The following is a 24,423-nucleotide window of genomic DNA, read 5'->3' on the forward strand; positions in this document are numbered from 1 at the left end:
CCCCATACTCATCCACAAGGAAGACAAGTTTATGAAGAAGGGTGAAAACAAGGCAGGGAACTGGGAGAGGGGAGAAGTGAGCAGCACAGCTTTACCAGCATGAAAGACGGATAGAGCTGAGGCCATCAAGAGAGGCGTGGTGGCGCACACCTGTAATCCCAGCAGTTGGGAGGCAGAGGCAGCCAGAGCTCTATGAGTTCGAGACCAGCCTGGCCTACAAAGCGAGTCCAGGACAGCCAAGGCTACCCAGAGAAATCCTGTCTCAAAAACAAACAAACAAACAAAAGCCAAATAAAGCAAAAGGAAGCCAACAGAACAGAGGCTTCAAGGAGACCATTCAGTTGAAGACAGAAATGGGTCTGAGATCCAAGGGATAGGGAGCCTCGTGAAGTCAGGAGTAGGAGCTGACCCCTGGGCTAACCTAGGGAAATGGAAAAGAACAGTGGCAACTAAAATAACTTGGGGGTAAATGTGGGAAAGAATAAGCCTTGTCACAGGTGGGAGCAGTCTTGGCGGGCTTTACCCTTGGGGCACCCCATGAATACCTTGTGACAGACTGAGTGGAGCCATCCTGGGTCTGGAATTCAGGAAACAGACCTGGGAACCCCACCTGGACTGTTGTCTTTCTAATTGACCCTCACCAGGAGAAGGAGACGTTCCTTCCCACGTGACTCAGGCAGTTGGGGAGGAGAGAACAACAAAGTCAGCTGGGCGAGAGAGCGTGGGGAGCAACAGGCTGGCTGGACCAGCACGCGGGCCAGAGAGACACCTAAGGACCCGTCCTGTGGAACGGATACCGGAAGGTTCACTCTTTTGTCCCTTTAACCTTTTTCCTTCTTGTATAAGCTAGTTGGGTTGTATAATAAAGTTTAATTGCTAAGAAACAGAGTCAACAGGTAAATGTGGCTGAGAAGAGAGAGCACATGAAAACAATGGGTAAGGACAAGCATGCATGATTGAGGTTGCGGATGAGAGAGGATGCTGGGAAGCGGTCAGTGGTTCCTTGGTCCACCTGCGGTCCAAGCATAGCACCTGGAACCCAGTAGGAAGTCAATAAAAAGTTGGGGTAGGGGGATGTCCCTGTGGGTAAAGTGTTTGCTGTGCAAGCATGAGGGCCTGAGTTCAGATCTGCAGAACCCACATTAGTGGGAGCCCATCTGGAACTCCAGTGCCTAGAGGGGTGGAGACAGGTGAATCCCAGGAGCTTTTTGGCTCAGTGAGAGACTCTCTCAAAACATAAGGTGGGAAGTGGTAGAGGAAGACACCCACTATTGACCTCAGGCCTACACACACACACACACACACACACACACTTAGAGACTGAAGATGTTACCCAGTATTAGAGTGCTGCCTGGTATGCACAAGGCCCTGAACTCAAACACCCAGTGTGAAAAGAAATTTGTTCTCTTTTGAGGATAGAGTGAGTGAAAGTCTAGAACACAGCGGAAGAACTAGTCGTTGACAGGAAACAGAGTCCCCCTGCCACCTTACCAGAGGAGAGAGAGCATGAGTATTTTAAGGTTAGGGCCCCCAGAATTGGGCTCCTTCTGAGTCAGACCACAGAGTGCTGAGTGATTACCACTTTTACAGATGCACCCTCTCAGAGAGCCAGCAGATGGTGGTAGAGTCACTGGTCACCAATGCTGAGCGCTGAGGGCTTAAAGTTCCGGGCCCTTGGTCCTCCAGAGCCTGGGGCATGCAATGGTTGGCTAACCAGGGTTCTGATCTAAGGGGTCTGTGTGGGGTTGGGAGATGGGACAAAGGATTAAGACTGTGGTCTGAGTGCTAGGGACCAGGTGGCCCCAGCTCTTCTGGTTACCCCTCATTAACCTGCCCTTCTCGGTCCTGCCTTATCTGTTAGATCTCCTGCCCTCTGCCCCACACCCCTTTCTTGCTCTCCTGCAGAGGCCCCCTACCAGCCCAGAGTCCTGATTCTGACAGAAGCCGGTTCCCTACCCCAAGGCAGGCTCAACCTGGCACAAGGCCTCAGACAGGGCTGGGCCAGCCCCTCCCAGTTATGACTATCTGAAACACTCTCCACTTCTAGAGCACTTCCACCTGATGAGGGGAAAGGGTCAGTGGCTGAGTAGGCCGCAGGGAGCCTGACTCTAGATCCTAGCAGGGAGAGACAGCCACGGTCTCCTGACATAGGAAATGGGATGTTCAGGGAGGGGCGTCACATAAATGTGGAGGTAATCCAACCTCATCAAGACTTAGACTAGTTCCACCTGAAGTGGTGTACCGATCTAGAAGCATTCTGCCTAAAGAGAATCCCCCACGTACCTCACAGGACCAGGGTAGGGCCCTGCTTCCCGGTTTCCTCACCTTGTTTTCTTGCTTCCATTTCTCTGCTCATCCCCTGCTCTGAGTACTGGCACTGTGGGGGAGACCTTGCCGGTCCCTTGGGACTCTGCTTTCTTTCTCCTCTTTCTACGACAAGGAAATTACTTAAAGGGGCAGAGACTGGAGAAACTTTAGCTGGATCCTAAGGAAAACAGCCAGATCTGGGAGAGCTGATCGATGCAACTTTTTTTTTTTAATGTTAGTTTTGCTTTTATTTATTTACTACGTGTGTATACAGTGCTCTGCCTGCATGTACATCTGCAGGCCAGAAAGGGCATCAGATCTCATTATCAATAGCTGTGAGCCACCATGTGGTTGCTGGGAATTGAACTCAGGAACCTCCGGAAGAGCAGTCAGTGCTCTTAACCTCTGAGACCTTTCTCCAGCCCTCGGTGCAACTTTTAGAGTTAAAGCAGGCAGGGTATGTCGTTCCCTGCTGGACTTGGACAATCAACCCAGGACAACAAGAGTCAATGGGGTTGGAGAAGAATTGTTTCTCTGAATTTCTTCAGGAAAGATGACCCAGATAGAAGGGGAGCCACAGGCGACACACATAGCATAGACACACACTTATTAGCAAGCACACATAAGGTCGTGACAAACGGGCACAGAACCCCATGGACTAGAGTGCTTATAAACCAAAGCTCAAAGCTGCATACCCAAAGCCAGGCACACACACCTTACCCAAGCCAAGTCCTAACACCCAGGCCAGGGTTCCATCATTGTCCATATTTATAGAGGGAGGACAGGTGGAAACACATGCATGGCTCGGAGTGGAGATGGAGTCTCCACCCAGATTTCCTCCTCTCCAGCGGGTCTGGACTCCAGCTTCCACCTGGGTGGAAGAGAGGCCTTTGAAGAGGTGTTTTCATGAAACCCTGGAGCAGAGTCTGAACATAGGGGAGAGAATGAGGCACAGGACAGAGAGCTGTGAGAAGGAGTCCATGTCCTCTCAGCGCCTAGAAAGGATAGAGATGAGGCGCTGGGCAAGGTCTGGAGGTCACAGAAGCTGGGATCTCCACTGCCGTGGTTTGTATCTACTCTTAGCATAGGTGCCCAGCTATTGGCACTAATCCCCAGTGCCTGCCAGAGGCCTGGCATGTGTGCCAGACACGGGGGTGGCAGGGGGTGCCAGGCCACACACAGACACACAAACAAGGACCTTCATACACACAGGGAGGGAAGTGCACCCACGCACTACTTATTTTATCCCCTGGGGACTCAGAGTAGCAGATCAGGGACCACCCTGCCCTGACTCTTCTTCCATATGCTCGCATTAGTTGGTTCTTGGGGAGGGGGTGGGTGATGCAAAACTAAAAGGAGACTTTGACGCTTCTATTGACTTCTCGCCTGTACCCACACAAGTAGCATCCCCAGTTCTAGACTCTGGATAAAAATGAGGAGGTGAAACAGAAACTCCCAAGGATCTGTGTGGTCATCCTTCTCTCCTAGCCGTGGCTGAGAACTGCTCAGGCGAGAGGGCACATTTGGGTGTGTATCCCAGGCACCTAAGGCCATGGCCGCTAGTGCGGGTGCAGGTGTGGCCGGCGACAGACTCTGGCTGTTTCCACGCAGTGTTCTGGAAGTCATGGCAGTCACAGTGCTATGACTGTGGAATACTTGAACGAAAGTTGTTGTTGCTGATGGTGGTGGTGGTGGTGGTGGTGGTGGTGGTGGTGTGTGTGTGTGTGTAGGCATCCTGAGTGAGCAGGGTGTGCACACCTGAGCACGGAGGCTCAGAGCCCTTGGCGTGCCAATAGGCGCATAGGAGTGAATGAGATGAATGGGACAGGGTTGGGCAGACTGGCTCTTTCCCTGGCGAAGCCGGCGACTGAAGGCTCCGCCTCGTGCAACTACTTGGGACTTTGTTCCGGCTTCTTCGAAAGCGGATCTAAACCAGGGGGCGGGGCGGGGGGGCACCTGCTTGGCGTGGGGGCCTGAGATAGAAGTGCAGAAAGCCCCATCTTAGCCCCGCCTTAGGCCCGCCCCAGCCCCGCCCCTAGGGCGCTTTATAAGCTGGATCTGCAGAGAAAGCAAGTTACCCTCCCACCCCAGGCCGGTGTTCCTCTGCACTCGGAGTCCTGGCCACGAGTCCCTCTCCGGGCTCCCCCACCCGGCCCCTGCCCCGCCTCGGCCCGGCCCGACCCCGCAGTCATGGAGCGCTGGCCTTGGCTGTCCGGCGGCGCCTGGCTGCTGGTGGCGGCCCGCGCGCTGCTGCAGCTGCTGCGCTCAGACCTGCGTCTGGGCCGCCCGTTGTTGGCGGCACTGGCGCTGCTGGCCGCGCTGGACTGGCTGTGCCAGCACTTGCTGCCCCCGCCGGCGGCGCTCGTGGTGCTAGCTGCTGCTGGCTGGATCGCGTTGTCCCGCCTGGCGCGCCCTCCTCGCCTGCCCGTGGCCACTCGCGCGGTGCTCATCACCGGTGAGTGCGCAGAGCGCAGGGACTCCAGGCTGGAGGGCGGGACCGCACACCTAGAGGGTTTCCCTTGGACACCATCAAGGCGGACTCCGCAGCTCAGAAGTGAGAGTCCTCTGCTAGATGCAAGAAAGTGAGCCAAGTAGGAAGCTCCGGGCATCTCACCAAGTCCGGGTTAACTACCTGCAGCCGCGGAGAGTATTGGAGGGAAAGTTAGAATGGGCAGGTGCTCAAAGGAAATTAGTGAAAGAGGAGAGACGAAGTTTATATTGTTCTCCTCACTAAGAGACCAGGTGTGGAGCAGAGGGGAGTACTCTAAGGGACCTTGGAAGACCTGCGAAGGGAGAATGTCATTTCTTAAACTCTGCCTGACATCCCCTACACCACTGGAACACACTGCTATTCTCTGGGGACAGAGCGCTTAGATGGCCAGTTCTGCTCCCCGTGACCTCCATTGGCTGGAATCCTTGGAGTTCAGAACCGCCTGAGGTCACAGCAGCTGGATAGTAGCTGCTTCTTAGATCCAGCTACCCATTGCCAAAAGACTACAGCAGTCTGCAGTCTGCACCTAGCACGTCATCCTGCCTTGTCCTGGGTGCCCAGGAAAGGGGAATCTTGGAGAGCTGAACTCAGGTGCCTCTGGAGCCTGGCTGAGCTCTCTTTGTCTGGAGCAGGGAATAAATCTGTCATCAGAAGGAGGGAAGGGGAAGGGGGGCTGCAGACCCAGCAGGAAATGGGGAGGGGGAGGAAGGCCAGGGGGCACTGGTCCACTGCATGGGAGGAGGGGCGGCCCCCAACCACCATGGCGTCTCAGAGATCCTTTGGTCCTTTATGGGTGGTCTTCATGATTGGTTAGGACTGGGAGAATTTAGGAGGGCCTCCTTGGACTGGACCTTGGGGGAAGTTGGGTGGAGACAGGTGGAATAGGAAAGATGTCTTGGATCACAGAAAGGGTGTGAGACAAAGGTTTACCACAGAAATAAGCATATGATTTGGAAAGGGGGACAGTCAATAACTAGTCTGTCTGTGGCAGTGCAGTGGAGTATGAAGTTTCCTTGGGAGGAGACAGGTGAGGAACCAGGTTGTATTAAGGTAGAGGAGTGTGGCTGGCACAAAGGCTTATGGTCTCAGAAGAGAGGGTGGAGATGGGGTAGCACTCCAGCAGGATGGGAGAGACTTCCAGGGTGAGTGTGAAGGCTCAGGGAACCCCATTTTCAGGAGGCTGAGGAAGGAAAGCTCCCAAACTCTCTTGGAATAAAGCGGGGACTAGGCTATAGGCTCTGCCTACAAAGATCTAAGAGATCCCTTCCTGACTTCTAATCTGCGAGTGACTTGGCCAGGTCCTAGGCCACTTCAGGTTCTACTGGCCTGGGCCTGCAGTCTTTCCTAAGATCTCACCTCAGATCTCTGCTACCGCTATTACTTCTCATCTTGAGCCTGAGCAAGAGGAGAGAAGAGGCATGCGTCCTGTGACCTGCGCTCCCTCCATCTCTGAGAAGCTCAGTGTTTGGGAGTGAGAGGAGGACTGCCCAGCCTACTCCTGTGTAAGCACTGGAAGTTGGCTTCTAGCTCCAGGATGCCTGCAGATTCTGAGGTTTTCCACCACCAAGCAGCAAGGCACATAAGTGACCGGGTCTTCCCCACCTGCCAAGAACACTGTGCCTTATGCCTACAGAGATGTCACTCATCCCTCCCCAAGAATGCCCAAGAACTGCTTGCCAAACCTACTCCACAAGCTCTGTGTGGCTTGGTACCTTGTGTGCAAGCATGTATATATCTTTGTGCTGATGGGTGACATGGGGTCAAGCTCGTGTGTGTGTGTGTGTGTGTATGTGTGTGTGTGTGTGTGTGTCAGAGAACATCCAGGCAGGTTAAGAATGTTTGCAGGTGAGCAAGAAGGTAAGATGTGGGTGTCTTTTGGGACCCCAGAGCTGAGGCTCTGGGAAGCTTTAGTGGAGTGCCGTCTGCTCCAGAAGGAAGCAGAGGCAAGTGTGCACATTTGTGCACACACACTCCCCTCCCCCAGTCAGATTTGCTTGGAAAGGACCCCTCAACACAGACTGGCAGGCCCCAGCTACACAAAGCCCAGTTTGCAGCCCCCTGCCCAGCTTTGTTCTCTCAGCATAGGGGGCGGGGCTGAGACTAGAAGGGGTGCTGTTTGTCCAGGAGTGGGGAAGCCAAGCTGCAAAGCAGCTTTTCTGCTCAGCAGGACCTCGGGGCTGGCGGGCTGCACAGCACCTCCTCCCTCACTGGCCCTCCTCCTCCTCTCACTGGCCACCCACAGAGCCAGGATCAGAATGGAAACCATCAAGGAAGCAAGGGCTTATCAGCACCAGGGACCCCACACTGGGGCCTTGCCTGGTGGCTCTTATCTCTGCATACCAAGGACAAGAAAATGAAGCCTCCACGCGTGGTAGCCGACCTCAGGTCACACTTGGTGGTATGGGGAGGGATTCCAATGTAGGTCTGTTCTCTTCATTTACCATGCATGGTTCCTGTCCTGAGAGGGAAGTGGTCTAGGGCTCAGCAAATACATATACCCAACGTCAGTGGTTGGAATTCCAAGGGCAGAGACCAAGGGGAAGTTGGGAACGGGGCTCCAACTTGAGCCTGGAACAATAGTGGGGGCGTCGAGGCCGAGAGGGGTGCTCAAGTTGAACAGGGCCAGAGTGATGTTGCCTGGGCTTTATTCTAAGGCCATAGGATCCCAAGGAAGCAAAAAGGCCTCTGGGAATCGTCAGTAGCAGAGTGACACTGTCAGTTTTGAAAATATCCCTCCGGCTTAGGAGAGGATAGAGTCATGGGACAAGATAGGACCAGACCACAGGTCTCTGTTTTTTCTATACAGTAAGGCTTATCAGTCACACTTGATGGGTTAGCTCTAGGGAATCAGGGACATGACAGCCGTCACTGAAGTGATGCTCAGGGCTCAGCCAGAGGACAAACTTGTAACACACATCCGTAAGGAAGAGGGGAGGGTTGAGTGTCCGGGAGCCTAGATTCTACCCAGACCCCAGTGATCCTTGGCTTGTCTTGGGCTGGACTGGGCCACTGTGGGAATTCATTGGCTATCTTACCCCGGCTAGGTTGTGACACTGGCTTTGGCAAGGAGACAGCTAAAAAACTGGATGCCATGGGCTTTATGGTGCTGGCCACTGTGTTGGATTTGAATAGCCCTGGTGCCCTAGAACTGCACAGCTGCTGTTCCCCTCGCCTAAAGCTGCTGCAGATGGACCTGACCAAGCCAGAGGACATCAGTCGCGTGCTAGAATTCACGAAGGCTCACACCACCAGCACTGGTCAGCAGATGGGTATCTCCATTAGGGCTGGGCATGGCTGGGTGAGTGTGAGGGAGGCAGGGACTGCATGTTTGCTGTCAGGTGGACCTGAAGCTTCCCTCCTGCTTTTGTGCCCCCAGGCCTGTGGGGTCTTGTTAACAACGCGGGCTTCAACAGTGTTGTGGCCGATGCGGAGCTGTCTCCAGTAGCAAGTTTCCGCAACTGCATGGAGGTGAACTTCTTTGGTGCACTTGAACTGACCAAGGGTCTCCTGCCACTGCTGCGTCACTCAAGGGGACGTATTGTGACCGTTGGCAGCCCAGCAGGTAAGTGCCCTCCTGCCCTGCCCTGAGACAAAGTAGTAAAGGAGCTGCTATCAGGTGAAGAAGGATTTGGGAGTCCCAGGCCAAGGCTGAGAAGCCTCATCCCCATTCTATCCCCCAGGAGACATGCCATATCCCTGCCTGGGAGCCTATGGAAGCTCCAAGGCAGCTGTAGCACTGCTTATGGACACATTCGGCTGTGAACTGCTTCCCTGGGGGATCAAGGTCAGCATCATCCAGCCTGGCTGCTTCAAGACAGGTGAGGGTTCAGGTGTGGTGCAGGACACGCATATGGCAGAGGCATGTGGTCTGAGGACGTGATGTGGCTTGGGTTATAGTCACAGATCATATTAAATAGATTTGTGGCCTCTGGCTCCTGCCTTCTGACCTTGTCACCGCTTCCTTCAGAGTCAGTGACCAACGTGAACCTCTGGGAGAAGCGCAAGCAACTGCTGCTGGCCAACCTGCCTGGGGAGCTGCTGCAGGCCTATGGTGAAGACTACATTGAGCACTTGCACGGGCAGTTCCTGCATTCGCTCAGAATGGCACTGCCTGATCTCAGTCCGGTTACAGATGCCATCATTGATGCACTGTTGGCAGCTAGGCCACGCAGCCGCTACTACCCAGGCCGTGGCCTGGGGATCGCGTATTTCATCCATCACTACCTGCCAGAGGGCCTGAGGCGCCGCTTCCTGCAGAACTTCTTCATAAGTCACTGTCTGCCCCGAGCACTGAGGCCTGGCCAAGCTGGCCCTGCTCATGATCAGGACACACCCCACGGCCCAAACCCTTCCCCAGTTGCAGCTCGGTGAGCCACAAGCCTAAGTGTTCCAGCAGGAGAGGCTTCATAAGCCCTCGGCCCTTGACCCTGGCCATTACAGAGCCTGGGAGTCTGTTAAGAGAAGCCCAGCCTCTACTGTGGACCGGTAGTCCAGGCCTGGGAAGCTGAAGTTCGTTAGTGACCCTCTGGACTTCTCTGCTTTATGAGCCCACACATCCCCTACCAGGCACAATGCTCCACACTGCAGATTGGGAAACCCAGATGGATAGATGGAGAGTTTAGTGTAAGATTTGGCTGTAGCCTTTGATAAGGCTCTACAGACCATCTCTGTGCAAACTAAGAGTGGTTGGCAGGTAGGGACCGCCTCAGGATTCTTTTGGCACCAGTGCCTCAGTGCTGCAGTCCAGGGTAAATCCCAACTGTCTCTTGACTTAGGTCCCCGACTACCTGCTCCCAGCCCTAGGGAAGCTACATATTGTACGTGCCTGGTTGTTGACATTTTAAAATAAAGATACATTTTTATGTCTCCTAGAACTGGGAGATACAGTGTTTTGGGGGAGGTGACTGCCTGGTTCCCTGGGTGGTGGGGTGTGGCTATGTGACAAAGAGAGATGGGGAACTTCCTGGGAACTCCTGGGACTCAGCAGGGGACCTGAGTGGGCTCCACAGGAGCTATAGGGTTCATATCCCTCTTTTACCGACCTGCATAATGAAATGAGATAAAGGAACCGGCCAGCTTTAGGAGTTACATTGTGAAGCAGTTAGGGAGGTCTGGGAGGCCCCCAGAGCCAAGACACAACTCCTCTGTGACAACCCCCACCCCAGCCTATCTCTGTACCTGAGCTCCCAGCAGAAGGAGCCGTCCTCCAGGGACTCCCCAAACCCTGTGGCTGCTGACTGCAGGGGAGGGCTCATCAAGGGTGCAGCGATGAACTAGGCTGGGAGTCAAGGAAAGGGAACAAGGGCCCAAAGGAAGGAGCAAGCAGTAGGCTTTTTAAAGAGGGCAATTTATTGTCTCAGAGGGGCAGAGCTGAAGGAAAGGGCTACAAAGCTACTTCCCCACACTCCCAGAATATGCATTCTCAATTCTTCCCATAGGCTGTGGTTCTGTGGGTTGACCCACAGAGGGGAGAAGAGGCTTGCACTGCCCCAGGGAGTTCTCAGGTTAGGGAGGGACATGACAGTGACACAAGTTTCTTAGACATGTTAGTGGCTGTAAACCGGGGTGGGGATGGGGGGGTTCTTTGCTCTGGAGGAGATCTTGGTCCATTCTTGATCAGGGGAGAAGTGCTTAACCCCCTTTTTAGGCCTAAGAGCAGCCCTGGAGGGGTCACAGAAGCTGGACAGCCAACCCCAGGACAATGTGCTACACCTCACCAGGTCAGACACGTGAGCCGTGGGCTTCACCACAGCACACAAAAACATACACGGTACATTTGGGAGCCATGGGTTAGAACGCTAGAAGATGGGGATATAGTTGTCGATCTTGGCCCGATGGCGCTGGGCGATGCACTCAGCAATCCAGACAATGTTGCGACATTCCTGTTCCTTAAGCTTCACAAAGGCATAAAAGACACCAAAGTGGAACTGGTTCAAGAAGGCCAGCTTGTTCAGCTTCACCTGTGGACAAATGCAGGCGTGATGCACATGGCTGTGGCCAGCAGCATAAGGCCTAAGTCACAAGCCTACTGGGTAGGCTCCACAAGAGCCCTGTGCTCACCTCATGCTCAAAGAATCGGTCCTCCAGGGTCTTGTCTCCAGGATTGCTACCTGCACCCTCAAAAAGCAGTTTGTATTCCTGGCCAGCAAATGAAGAGGAGCACAGGTGTGAGTGCTGCCAGGTGCTAGTGGTGCCAACACAGCCACTTAAATCTGGTCAGCCAGGGCACTCACCGGGTAGTAATCAGCTACATTCTTGACCTGTTCATAGTCATCCGCCCGAGCCAGCTGAGCTAAGCCCTCAGGGTAGAGTCTACCACAGTGTGGAAAGAGCTTGGCACGGTCCTCCTTGGACAGCTCTGTGCCGAAAGAGTTGATGGTGATGATGAAAGCTCGGCGGTCAGCTTCAAACTGCAGGACCAGTGCATAGGTGAGAAGAGAGGGGAATAAGGGAGGCCATGGCCAGTCAATTGGCAGAGCTCCCCCTGGCAAACATCAGTGGGGACAAAAGGCAGGGAGATGGGCAGGCACTCACCTCTAGGATAGGACACATGGCATCAGCTGTGGTCCCACCCAACAGAGTGCAGAACTTGTAGAAGGACTCCAGATAGGCCTGTAGAAAGGACAGCTTCAGGGTACACAGCCCCACCCCTTTTTACTGCCAAGCTTAGAGGGGGCTCTGTTTTCCTCCTGGTGCTCTGCTTTTTTAGACTCCAGAAACCTCTCCTTCTTCAGCCTTAGAAAACCAGGTATCCAGGGGCCAATGAGGAAAAGTTATCCTCAGAGTTCAGTCTACACTGAATCCACAAGCCCTCCCTTGCAACAATCCACCTTGCAGACTCCTCCTCCCCCCAACCCGAGGCAGCTCGTAGGCATCAACAGCAGGAACCAAACTGTCAGCTCAGTTCCTGCTGAAGGATGGCTACTGCCTATGTGAGCACCAGCCTCACAGTCAATAACTGGGCACATGGGCTGCAGGCGGAAACAAGTACTTTTTGTCCAGGCAAATTGGATCTGCTTGGCATGAGGAAAGGACAGGTTAGCTCAGATACAAGGTCTTTCCCAACTCTCACTCACAAGGTTTCTTCCCAATTCCTCCACCCCCTCCCCAGCATGGGCTTGCAGACCCCATGGGGGCGCTCTTGCACGAAACTTCACTCAGACCCAACCTAAGGTCCCATATGTAGCATGGTCACCAAGACTCTGGATCTACATGCTAGGGACTATTCTGAGTCGGGCTGGGGTGGGGAGAGGGGCTTGCAAGGCATGAGAAGCTTTCCACCTTCAGGTGTGCCTTCCATGCTAGCTTGGACACTACACATGATAAGCTCAGTGGGGAGCCTGCTAATATAAACCAGTAATAAGAAAAGCCTGGAAACAACAGAGCCCAGCTCAGAGGATCTCAGAGAATCAAAAGCCATTTTGATTGGCAGGCAGAAATGGCTCCCAGCTCCCACCTTGGTGGTACTTCACAGGCCCACCAGGAGTCAGTCCTCTGTGGCCTTCCTATGGCCAGCCAAGCTGGTTGTGCTGAAATCTTAGGACCTACTTTAATGGAGCCTGCAGTTCCTATCTGTGGAAGAAACCACCAGGCAGTTCGGAGTTCTGTTACCTAGCATTTACTTAGCCAAGCTGTATTGATCCCCAGAAAAGCTGACCCTAGGACTAAGGCCTACATTTTCCTCTAGAGGCTATAGTAGCAAAGAAACTGGCAAGACCTAGGTACCAAGGTCACCTGCCAACCCCATCCTGTTCCCAGGTTCTGCCAGCCCATGCTTGCTGCACCAGCTGCCTACGGTTCACTTGTCAGACAGCTGTAGGTCCACCTAATCTCTCATCTGTGACCACTGGGCTGGGATATTGCCTGCCAGGCAGGCAGCTCTGGCATGGAGCCCATAGTGTTGGGTCAATGTTTGTGAGCTGGTCCTGGGCAGTTCTTTGCAGTGACTCCAGCCAAAACCAGTCAGGCCCAGTGAGGGTGTGGGTAAGGCTTGGGGGATAGCCACACCCCTCATTCTGTCTGGGGCAGGGAATCTGTCAATAGGCTAGGTGAGTGGGAGAGAGCACTATAAGATTAAGCTAGCGAGCACGCGCGCGTGCGTGTGTGTGTGTGTGTGTGTGTGTGTGTGTGTGTGTGTGTGTGTGTGTGTGTGTTCGAGCACATGCACCTGCACATACATGTATGTTTGCATGTACCCCTTATCTCTAATCTGCTTTCCACCCTGCAGTCACAGAGAGCCTTCTAAGAATACTTTGCTCTGTTAGAAGATTTCAGACCCAAGCTGGAGAGATAGCTCAATGGTTAGGAGCACCACCTGCTCTTCCAAAGGTCCTGAGTTCAATTCCCAGCAACCACATGGTGGTTCACAACCATCTGTAATGTGATGTAATGCCCTCTTCTGGTCTACAGGTGTACATGGAGGTAGGACACTGTATACACAATAATAAATAAATAAATCTAAAAAAAAAAAAAAAAGAAGAAGAAGATGACTTCAGACTCACAGCGTAAAGTTCATTTTTTTCCACATTTCATTTATTTTGTGTGCCTGTATGTGGGAAGGGTCAGAAGATATTTAGTGAGTATTAGTTCTCCCCTTCCACCATGTGGGTCCCAGAGATAAACTCAGGCTGTCTAGCTTGGCAGTAAGTACCTTCATTTCCTGAGCCATCTTGCCAGCCCAAAGTTCAAACTTATCTTTTTTGATTATTGTTGTTTGTTTTGTGACAGGATATCAGTATGTAGCGCTGGCTACCCTGAAACTTACTACATAGACTCAAACTCACAGCCATCTGCCTGCCTCTGCCTCCTAAGTACTAGACTAAAGGCCACTATGCCTGGCTTACCTTTTTTCCTTGAGACAGACTCTTACTATGGAGACCTGGCTGACCTGGAACTCACTACATATACTAAGCTAATCTTGAACTTAGCAAAAATCCTCTTGAGTTTTCTGAGCATTTTGAGGTATATACCACCACTCCCAGCTAAAGTCCAAACTTTTGATGTGCCATTCGAAATGACTTGGCTCACTCAGGGCCTGCCTTCTTTTGGATACCCTCCCACTATCCACATGAGACCTGCACTCTCACTGTCCACCCCTTGCTATCTGGCTGGCCCATGCGCCTTGCCTTCCTTTTGAACGTGCCATCCTTCTGCCTATGCTATCATAACTTCTATTATCTACCACCAGATCCTTACTGTATGTTGGCCCAGGCCCCACAGAAAGATTAGAAGGTCTAACCTCAGACTGAGCCAAATGTCCACCAACCAGCTACAATCAGAGCCGTGGACACTGGATAGACAGATGTCCTCAGGTTTAGGTCAGCAGGTCTCTCTCTTCATGGTTTGCCAATTTCTGGCCCATGTTCCTGACTAAAGTCTGCCAGGACTCTTAGCATCATGTCTTAGAATCACCCCACAAACTGAACTCAGCCTTCCCAAATGCTCTTAACTGGTACCTAATTTTAAATGTCTACAGTGACTGTGAACCCAGAAATCCTAAGCCCACTCCAACTCCAGAGGCTATCCAGTCTACGCCACAGCCTAGGTAGAGCGAAAGGCCAGTAGATGTTAAAGATAGTGAGGTATCACAGTCTGGGAACTGTAAACTGGCTGTGCCTGGCTGGATACTTCCCCCACATAACTAAGTACATTATTGTCTTTGCCTAAGCCTAAGTGCCTATTCTGGATGGCAAAAGCTTGTGTGGTAGGTGTCTGAGGACTATGGCCTGGGTGGTGGCCCATGACCCTCCTAGATGCTTGAGTGGCTGTCTAGGAGCCAGCTCTGACAGGTCAAGTGTCAGAGCAGCAGCCACTCCAGCTGATCTTCCCTGAGTCTGCTGCAGACACCACGGAATAGATAACGGGTTCCATGCAACCTTGTAACCATCACAGCAACCTGAAAGTGAGACTAAGCCCCCAGGACGGGAGTGTGGCGCGGGTATACCTGGCCGGCATCTCACATAAACCACCTCCTGGCCGCCCACGGCCCCGCCCCTTCTAAAGACACTACCTTGTAAAGCGTATTGCGGATTATCTCGATGTTCATCTCATCAAGGTCTTGCTCTGAGATGCAGTCCTGGAAAAAAGCCGCTGGGGAGGGAAGACAAGGATGTGAAGGATGGGTGAGCAGCCTAAATGAGCGTCCATTAGGCTAGGTACTGGGGACCCCCGCCCAGCTTGAGATGCTGCCTTGGAGTAGTAGAAGCAGCTCTCTGAGCATGTGCACTGACCTGAGCTGTTCCTGCCCTCCCTGCTCCTAAAATTGATTTATAAAGGAGGCGGCCAGCCATAACATGATCTAATCGCTGCTGGGCCAGACCCAAGTTTTGACCATGCCAGAGACAGGCTTGCATAAGAGGCCATGAGATTTTTCGCTTCTCCAAGGGCAGCTATGGGTTGAGGGGCTTGAAACCCTCTGCTCTGTACACCCTATGAAGGCCTAGTGCCGACACATGGAAAACTAGCCTCCTTCTCTAGGTAAGAATGAGTTCAGCAGCGAGGCACGGAGTAGTCAGTGATCCACTGCAGGGCTAAGAGGAGAGGCCAGGCCAGGATCCCAAGGAGGGCCTGACAGATGCCTCTCCCTTAAAGATGAAGAAACTGCAGAAGCTACAAACAGCCCAGAACTAGCTCAGAGCTACTGGGAGAATAAAAGGCAAACTAGGTGATTCTCATGCCTTCTCTCTAGCATTTAGGCAGACAGGAGCCAGCACTACTAGGCGGGGCTAACATGAAGCTATCCTGACACCCCCTCCTTCCTTGGCCTCTGCCATGGACCCTGGGAACTCCTCAGTGAGATTCAAATGAAGCTGTTTGCTTCTCTTTTCTGCCTCATAAGAAGCTAGCCATTGCGGCCCTGGTTAGGACTCCAAGGGACGCAAGCTCTTCTCTGTAAGTTCATTCTGCCCTTCTCTGAATTCCAAAAAACTAAACTATTTCCAAAGTTAGAAAGCCTAAGCCTGTTTTTTGGGTTGTCTGTCTGGCCTGGAAAAGGTGCTGGGACAGGACAGGAAGTGGGATGGGGATAATGAGACTAGGAGGCTGGGGGAGGCCAGGGCGGCAGCAGCAGGCAGCCTCCTTCTGCTTCAGGGTTTCCCCATCTCTTACAATCCACAAAATCCACACTGAGGCTCTGATGCTAAGACCACTGTCCAGCTGCTGTTTCCACCACAGTGGCTCACCCAGGGGCGTGTCCACCAGAATGGCATTGTAGAGCTCTGCAGGTGTCTGTGCGATGTTCACAGCCTCCATCTGCTCAAAGCTGCCTAGTGGGTGGCACTTGGGCACAAGTTCAGCAATTGAACGCTGGTGCAGTGTGCCCGTGATGAGCAGGATCACGTTGTCAATCATGTAGCTATAACTGTGAGAAGCAGACAACAACAGAGCAGATTGTTAGGGTAGAGGGTTTGGAAGGCCTGGCCCAACACCCTTGCCCACAGAACACATATGTCAGCACCTCCGAAGAGTAAGTACTGGCTCATGGATTCTGTAGATAGGCTCCAGAGGAACCCCCACCCCCAGTAACAGGACCACAGAATAATACAGCCTCTCCTTTGACAAGATGGTGGATTCATGCCCTATAAATGACTGGAACACAAGCACCCCCTCCCCATGGTGTGAACAGTATTCCAACAGTACACAAGAACAGTGGCCACATGTGGGTAAGGCACACAACCCATCCCAGGGGCAGGTGTGGTCAAGAGCTTGAAAGATAAAAGGACTTATAGATGAAAGTGTGTTCTGGAAAGGGAACAGTACGCAAAGGCCTGGAGGCACACACTGAGTGAGACTGGATTTGAGGAACTAAGTGTCGCCAAGACTGGGAAAGGGAGGGCACAGCTATAGGCAAGGCAGTGCTGTCAGCAGAGGGCTGCCTGGAGACTGAGCTCAGGCCAGGCAGAGGGTGCCACCTTCACCTTAAACACAAGGAACCCATAAGTGGGATGAAAATAGAACACCATAGTGTAGTTAGGGCTACTCTGGCTCCTTGGGAATTGGGAATGCAGAGGAGGAAGAGAGCAAAGACTACGGAGTAAGCCAGGGAGCGGCTCCTCCAAGAAGGGCTAGAGAAGAGTTGTGAAGCCCCATCTAGAATGAAGGATAGATTAGGCATAGTGCACAGCCTTACTTTGAAGACAGAAAAAAACACCACTCCTTAGGGCCAGATGCCAGTTCAAGCAACTATTCAGGAGGGCCCGAATGAGATCCAGAGCTGGTCTGACTCAAGTCAGTTCTAGGATTAGTCTGCTAGGCTCGCCCTGCAAGAGGACTGCTCTGTCCACCGTGGGCAGCAGAGGGGGCTGTGGAGCAGGGGAGGGTGGGGCTGCAAAGACTTGGCATGGGACAACCAAGACAACTTGTCTCCAACTGAAACACAAAGCCACAGAGGTGCTAGAGCAGAGAGTTTTGTGTACTCACCTATGGGGGAGGAGGGATAGGATACAGAAGGGGAGAGGCTCCGCTACCGTCAGGCTGCAGCTGAAGTAGCTCAACTATTACCTAGCCTGCTGTAGGTAGTAAACAAGGAGCTGGAGCAGGCCTCAGGAGAATGTCCTCAACAGCCAGGCTGGGCCAAGCAAGAGTAAGGACTGAAGATGGAGCCTACTCAGATGTGCAGCTTGGTCATCATGTGGGTCCCTAACAATGGAAGTAGGGGCTGTCTCTGACTGTGTTGCCTGCCTCTGGATCCCTTTCCCCTAGCTGGGCTGCCTTGTCTGGCCTCAGTGAGAGAGGATGGGCTTAGTCTTGCTGCAACTTGAGGTGCCCTGATGGGTTGGTACCCCTTTGGGGCCTCCTCTTCTCTGAGGAGAAGGAGGGAAGGAATGGGGGAAGGGGAGCATGAGAGTGGGACTGGGAAGAGAGGAGGGAGGGGGCTGGGATCAGACTATAAGGTGATTAAAGGAAAGAAAGAAAGAAAGAAGGAAAGAAAGAAAGAAAGAAAGAAAGAAAAGAAAAGAAAGCAATTCTACATAGAGCTAGGACAGATAGTTTTTTTTTAAATGGAGGCTACTATTAATTGGGCCCTGAACACAATTTTGTTCTGTTCCTAGGAGGACTTGAACTAAGCTCTATGCCTGAGACAAATCTTGAGTACCTAGGGCTAGACTGTTTAGGGAAAGTCTTGGTAGGAGGTGGTGCCCACTACACCAAGGGAATAAAAGGGAAAAGGTGGTGGCCCACAGTGCCAGCCACTGGGGTACCCCTATAAGGCCCTCAAAGGAGGTACAGGAAAATAACCCCAGTCCTGCCTCAGCCCAACCCCTACATATTCTTTGTGCTTGCTGAACATCCCCCTAGCTTGCACCCAATTCAATACCATTACAACCTCTGCTGTCCTGGGCCTGGGGCTAGGCAGGTGACCTGTTTTCATATCCAACCCAGCTGGACCATTAAAGGATATACACTGAGAAGAGACAGCACCTCTTCCCCAACTCCCTAAAAAAACACAAAAAAAAAAAAAACAAGAGTCTCAGGCAAAGTCCATTTGTTTTTTGGTTTTTGTGTTTTTTGAACAGGGTTTCTTGCAAGAACCATTTGTGATTGCAAGCCAAGAGGTCTATAGACCAGCCTCTTGTTCCTGACCCCATACAACTGGCAGAGTAGGGGAACGGCAGAGAAGGAGAGAAAGCCTGCCAGAGCTCTGTGCTTTGGCCTTAACCTATATTTCCTCCACTCTAGTATGTCTCTTGCCTCTGATATCTTCTGCATCTCACATATGCCAGGATACACATAGCACCCTTCATCACTTAACCTGCACACAGTCTAGCCCCCTAAAACCATTGCATCCCAGAGACAGCCATAGAGACCCACCCAGAGATTAGGACTGCCCTTTCCCCTCTTACACCCCCTGGAGTCGCTGAAGAACAGCTCATCCAATGTGGCCTTAGCACCTCAGCAGATAAAACCCACAATGGGCTATTACCAGGCCCTATCTCAAGATAAGACAGAGGGCTTTGTCCCCACAGCCACTGTTCATACACACACCTATGGCCAGCACCTTATGTTCTAGTTCTAAACGTCACACCTTTGTCTTCTCAGTGATCCCACAACCTAGCCTCCTTATTCTCAACTTACCCCCTCCTTGTGTCCACAATCCAGGGTCTCTGTTTTATCTGTTTAGGCTAGGGCAAGGCTATATAAGACACCAAAGGTGTCTGAGTATTTCTGAGTGTCCTGGCCCAGCCTTCCCTTAGGCCCTATAGGGAGATGCTGCCACCTGACTGTACTGCTATCCCTCTGATGAGTGGAAGAGGCCAGCTGCAGTTCCCATTTCAGCTCTGACAGTGTGTGTAGAAGGCAATAGTAGCTCTTCCCTCCCTTCCCCAAACCTCTCTTTGTTATAAGCCTTAGTTGAGCACAGAGGAAAATGCAGGGCCAAGTTAAGGCCACTCATAATCATGGCACTCAGCCCCTTCTAATTCCTCCTTCTACTCAGGCCAGGCCTGCCTGCATCCTGTGCCAGGCTGAGCAGTTCTCTTCCCCTGGGCCAACTATAAGGTTGCTTCAGCAGAGGCCCCTGCTTTCCCTTCCTGCACAGTAAGACTCGAATCTTCTTTCCTGGGAGATGGAAGGCAGGACAGGCCTAGCATAGGTGATGAGACCCAGCCATATACTTTCCTACATTCAGTGAGCAGGGAACCTTCCTTCTCTCTGCCTAGCTCTTCAGCAGTTGCCCCCCTGCTCCCAGAAAGCTGCGCTGCCATGTCTCCCCTCATTTGGCCTCAAAAGAGAGAACGAAGTTCCAGCTGGTCAGCATCTCCCTCCAGAGGAAGACAGCTGGGGAGTGGATGGCCCGCTGCCCGCCAGGCCAAAGAGGCCCTTTTGGAGTAGGGGGTGGGGCAGTCTATAATCCTCTGCCCTGAGGCCCTCCCTTGCCCTGTGCCTCCAAATAGCTTGGGTTGGGAGAAGTCTGGGGCTGCAGTTTAGGAAGTCACTTCCTTCAAAAAACCTTGAGAGTCCCTAGTCGACCCTGTCCCTCCACTGTGCCCTTTGGTGCCACCTGCTGGAGCAAGGTGGCTTCTCTGCACTTGGGCTGGGGGGCTGTATGGAAGCAGGTACTTCTGTCAACTACTCCAGCTGCAGCCCCCACCAAGGGTCCTCATTTGTTGCTAGTGACAGTGTCTGTTCTCAATTACATCTAAGTTCTGAAGAGCCTCACCCAGGGCTGGAAATGAGCAGAAGTTTCTGCTATGGCCTCAGCACATCACCTCGTAAGCCTCAAGCCCCCCTTTACAACCAGAATGAATGAGATGTGGTCCACAGAGCAGTTAGTGGGGCTCTGACCATCTCAGTAAAATCCTGACCCTTTTTCAGGGTCCAGTTAGGCTATTCCATTTGATTTGAGCCTTTGGGGCTCTAAAGGGTTCCTCAGAATGGTGCTTTTCTTTTCTCCTTTTTTTTGGGGGGGGGGGGATGTTGTTGTTGTTTGTTTGTTTTTCAAGACAAGGTCTCTCTGTGTAGCCTTGGCTATCCTGGACTCACTCTGTAGACCAGGCTGGCCTCGAACTCACAGAGATCTGCCTGTCTCTGCCTCCCGAGTGTTGGGATTAAAGGCATGTGCCACCATGCCCGGCTCATTTTTGTAAAAATATTTTATTTATTTATTGCATGTACACACCAGAAGAGGGCACCAGATCTCATTATAGAAGGTTGTGAGGCACCATGTAGTTCCTGGGAATTGAACTCAGGACCTCTGGAAGAACAGACAGTGCTCTTAACCTCTGAGCCATCTCTCCAGCCCAATGGTACTTTTCTTTAAGCCAGAAGAACAGGGTCAGTGCTGGCTCCCTTTCCATGCTAGAAAGCAATAAGGAAACAGAACCCACAGCAGCCCTAGAGACTCCATCAGCAGATACTTGCCCACTCACAAACTCAGCTTATTGGGAACAGTCAGGATAAAAAGGCCTGGGGAAACCTGATGACTGCTCTATGACCAAGCAGGGCCAAGGTGGTTGTAACATGTACTGCAGAGGGTAGGAGATGCTTTGGGGGACCCACTGGACACTTGAGGCAATTGTCCTGGGACAAGACTTCCTTCCAGGTGTCCACTCCAGTTGATGGCAATTCTCCCAGATGGTACAGGTTAACCACAGAGTTTCTGCCAGTGGGCATATAGGCTACAGGCAAGTGTTATCCACTGAGGATGGCCCTGCTAGAAGCTCACACATTTTTTTAAAATGACATTTAGGGGCCACCTGAAGATGTCCCAGACACCAAGCTTACCCTCCTACATCTTTCCCAATTTATCTTCCAGGGCTAACTCTCCTGTGGGAAAACATCATGGAATAGGCCAGTTAAAGGTCTCCTCCAAGGCTAAAACACCCTAAATAAAGGCTCAATATCAAGTTAATGGCTAGGCCTGGCAAGAGTCTTTGGTAAAACGGCACTGTAAAGGTGAGCTGGGTCACCTCCAGACCATATGTAACAGTCTACTTCACTTTGACCATTTGCTTTATGGCAAACCTCTGCTGTGGCTCCCTGTGTCTCTGCACCACTATCCCTCTGCATCCATATAGCTCCTGCCTGGCACTAGCTCTGGACTCACCCAAAGTCTTTCAGCCTAGATCCCCACCCCTAGTCCTTCCCTCAAACACCTTTCTCCTCAGCCAAGTAGCCATTCCTTAGGGAACGTAGTCCTGAGTCCCCAGCCTGAAGAAGCCCCACCCTACCCCCAACACAGAGGCCAAAGAAAGCTTCACTCGCCTCTTTCCAAAATTCTATTCACACTTGAATTATCTGCTAGGGCACTGGAAGAGAAAGAGAAGCTAAGGAAAAAGAAGTTAAATTAGTCAGATATCATGAAAGAAGAAAGTGCTGAAGGCCGGACACTACCAGTGTCCTTGGCCACATGAAGGCCAAGACTGACCACAGTCAGGGCCTTGCTGTGGAGTGGCAGAGCTTCTAGGAAATGACTGCAGGCTTGAGTGACAGGGGAGGTGAGAGAAAAATGAGGAATGTGAAAATATAGGCCCCAAAAATTAGTTTTTAAGGGTGGGTGATGATGCTAGAGATTCAGGTATGGTTCTAGAAGCATGGGAGAGACCTGAAAGGGAAGGTGGCAACATGGGTAAAGAGGAATGGCCTCAAGGTCCAGCCAAGGGTGAAGGGATTCAGACTGCTGGTAGAAGGATCTCAGGGAAAGGAAGGTGGAATAGAGTCAGGGGAGGCATGCAAACGCAATGTTGGAAGGTGTAGTAGCTTCTGATGACTTTGAAGATGAGTAGGTGGGCCATCTGCTCAGACATGAAAAGACTGGAGGCAATCGAGAAATGATGCTTAGGGTGGGGAGGGGTCATCTACTCTTTTTTTTTTTTTTTTTTTTTAAAGATTTTATTGATTTATGCGTGAGTGCTCTATCTGCAAGTAGACCTGCACTCCAGAAAAGGACATCAGATCCCAGTATAAATGGTTATGATCCACCATGTAGTTGCTGGGAATTGAACTCTGGAACCTCTGGAAGAGCAGACAGTCAGTGCTCTTAATCACTCAGCCAGCTCTCCAGCCCCAGTCATCCTACTCTTGATGGGAGCTTCAGGGTGCTGAGTAGGGACAGCAAGAAGTCACTGGGCAGAAGCAAGCTTAGGCTAGCTAAATGGGTAAGCATGTATGTCTGTTAGTTGGAATGATACCCACCCACCCCCCCTTAACACACGCCCTGCCAATAGCTGGCTTCCCCAGCTTTGCTCCCAGCAGTGGAGGTGGAGGGAGGACAGCTCCAGGCTGAAGGCTCTGGGATTACTCCAGGGCTGGGGTGCTGCCAGCCGGGTGGGACCATGAGTTGGGCAGCCAAGAGAGTTACAGATGTTGGCAGAAGATAGCTCAAATGATAGACCAAAAAAAAAAAAAAAAAAAAAAAAAAAAACCTCCAGCTAGGGACATAGGGAAATGAAGACAGAGGGACAGCATAGAAGGAAGCAAGGCCTCGTGTCATGCTGAATCCAAAACCCACCATGTTTTGCAAGGGACTCAAAGTGGGCTGGAGAGCTTGAAGGCTGTGGGTGGAAGATGACTGCCTGACTCTGCAATTTCAGGAGTGGAGTAGTTCCAGGCGGTGACATAGCAGTCATCAGTGAGGGGTGGCTTATGGGAGAGGGGAGGAGCAGGCACTGGAGATGAAGGGGTCAAGAACAAGCAGCCACGGGCTCAGACTGGCCAACACATGGCTGCTGAGCTATTCCTGGGCTGAGGAAGAGGGGAAGGCTATAAGCCACAATCACCCGTGAATGGAAGAGGTGGGGAAGTGGTGGATTCAGACAGCTTGCCACAGGATAGCACTTGGCCACTTTAAGCACACTTGGTGCTCTGAGCCAACCTCCAGCAAAGAGCTGGCGGCTGCTCTGTCTCAGTCACGCTCAGAGCCCTCTTCAGTTTCACAGCCTGGCTGGCTGACACCAACACAGGCCAGGGTAGATGCACAGGCAGGTGGGCAAGTTGGCAGCAAGATGGATAACATCTAATCTCTGACCACTGGCATGAGGTCAAGCTTCCTCCAGCCAGCCTAGCTGGCAAGACCAGAACATTCACCAGGAAGCTGAAGGAGCCTTGTGCAAACAAGCTGAAGGTGAACACTAAGCTCTGGTAATAAACTCCATTTCCTGGTATGTTCTCGGCTCTGGCTGTAGGGTAGGGGATACACAGGCCCAAGCTAGGAGTTAGGTGACAGATGGTAGAATGATGTCTCTCTCCCTCTCTCTCTCTCTCTCTCTCTCTCTCTCTCTCTCTCTCTCTCTCTCTCTCTCTCTCTCACACACACACACACACACACACACACACACACACACACACTGGCAGCACATGATACACTCCATGTGCCCCGTCTCCCTAGGTCTACATTGGCACACCTCAACAAGGTGAGAGGTAGTTTGAGCATGAGCTGTCTAGGACGCCCCAGCACAGAGGTCTCTGGGGGAGGCGATCTACAGGCAGGAAAAGGCCTGCTTTCCAGCTTATAGGAGTTCTCTGCACCTTCTGGATGTCCCAGCCTATTACCTTTACCTGAGGATGGAGCCGTCTGCCTAAATACCCCATTTGAGTAGATAAATTCTGTGCAAGTGGTTGCTCTTGGTTGAGAAGGTGACAGGCTAGCCAGCCAGCATACAGCCCTGTCTCTGAAGAGACAAGTGGAGTACTGTGCCTGGTCTCAAGCAAGAGGGTAGGGAATGGGAAAACAGGACTCTCAGAAGGATGTGGGGATACATTTCCTAACAACATTCGCTGTACAGCCCGTGATCATACTTCTGCTCATCGCCTACATGAGGTAGCCATCTGGGTGGAAGCCATTCTTGTCTGCCAGGCTGTGACTCATGACTCCTAGGTCACTCCTTAAGGGTCAACTTCTCTACCTTTCAGAACCCCGGTACATAAGACTAACTAAAGTAGCCTCTTCTAGGCCTCAAGCCCAGGGTTTTCTCTGTTTAGCTTCTCTAAGAGCTCTATCCAAGGGTCACACACCGAGGAAGCCTGATGCAACCAAGGGTTATTAGTGAACAGCCCACCTTAGCTCCTGTAAAGGACAGCAAAGCACTCAGCATTCAACTCAAGCCATGCCCAGTCTTTCTGACCTGTCAGAGCAGATGGAGACCAGGCCTCGGCCTAGGTAGGGGCAGAAGGACTGCAGGGAGATCCAT

At 52.1% G+C, this 24,423-nt stretch overlaps 2 protein-coding genes across 2 annotated transcripts in view; one reads left to right on the forward strand and one right to left on the reverse strand.

The window, feature by feature from the left end:
* Nucleotides 1–4,371: 4,371 nt before the first annotated feature.
* Nucleotides 4,372–9,668, forward strand: Hsd11b2 (hydroxysteroid 11-beta dehydrogenase 2). Its single transcript, XM_051169011.1, has 5 exons — nucleotides 4,372–4,762; nucleotides 7,843–8,055; nucleotides 8,175–8,360; nucleotides 8,479–8,616; nucleotides 8,766–9,668. Exons 1-5 carry the CDS (start codon nucleotides 4,498–4,500, stop codon nucleotides 9,167–9,169), a joined length of 1,206 nt encoding a protein of 401 aa, XP_051024968.1. The 5' UTR covers nucleotides 4,372–4,497; the 3' UTR covers nucleotides 9,170–9,668.
* A 702-nt stretch (nucleotides 9,669–10,370) lies between these two features.
* Atp6v0d1 (ATPase H+ transporting V0 subunit d1) overlaps nucleotides 10,371–24,423 on the reverse strand; it is a 42,497-nt gene continuing 28,444 nt past the window's right edge. Inside the window, exons 3-8 of the mRNA XM_051168524.1 lie at nucleotides 15,979–16,157; nucleotides 14,808–14,887; nucleotides 11,333–11,410; nucleotides 11,032–11,208; nucleotides 10,859–10,936; nucleotides 10,371–10,758 (exon numbers count right to left, since the gene is read on the reverse strand). Coding sequence (XP_051024481.1) covers nucleotides 10,597–10,758; nucleotides 10,859–10,936; nucleotides 11,032–11,208; nucleotides 11,333–11,410; nucleotides 14,808–14,887; nucleotides 15,979–16,157 — 754 coding nt within the window. The 3' untranslated portion in view covers nucleotides 10,371–10,596. The remainder of the gene's footprint in view (nucleotides 10,759–10,858; nucleotides 10,937–11,031; nucleotides 11,209–11,332; nucleotides 11,411–14,807; nucleotides 14,888–15,978; nucleotides 16,158–24,423) is intronic.

Source organism: Acomys russatus, chromosome 26 (genome assembly GCF_903995435.1).
Source record: "Acomys russatus chromosome 26, mAcoRus1.1, whole genome shotgun sequence".
Lineage (NCBI taxonomy): Eukaryota > Metazoa > Chordata > Mammalia > Rodentia > Muridae > Acomys > Acomys russatus.

Bases quoted from the DNA above. Each gene is read 5' to 3' on its own strand.
- Hsd11b2 (XM_051169011.1), top strand. From the start codon at position 4,498: ATGGAGCGCTGGCCTTGGCTGTCCGGCGGCGCCTGGCTGCTGGTGGCG. The intron at 8,361-8,478 runs GTAAGTGCCCTC...TCTATCCCCCAG, and splicing joins GACCGTTGGCAGCCCAGCAG to GAGACATGCCATATCCCTGC. The intron at 8,617-8,765 runs GTGAGGGTTCAG...CGCTTCCTTCAG, and splicing joins GCCTGGCTGCTTCAAGACAG to AGTCAGTGACCAACGTGAAC.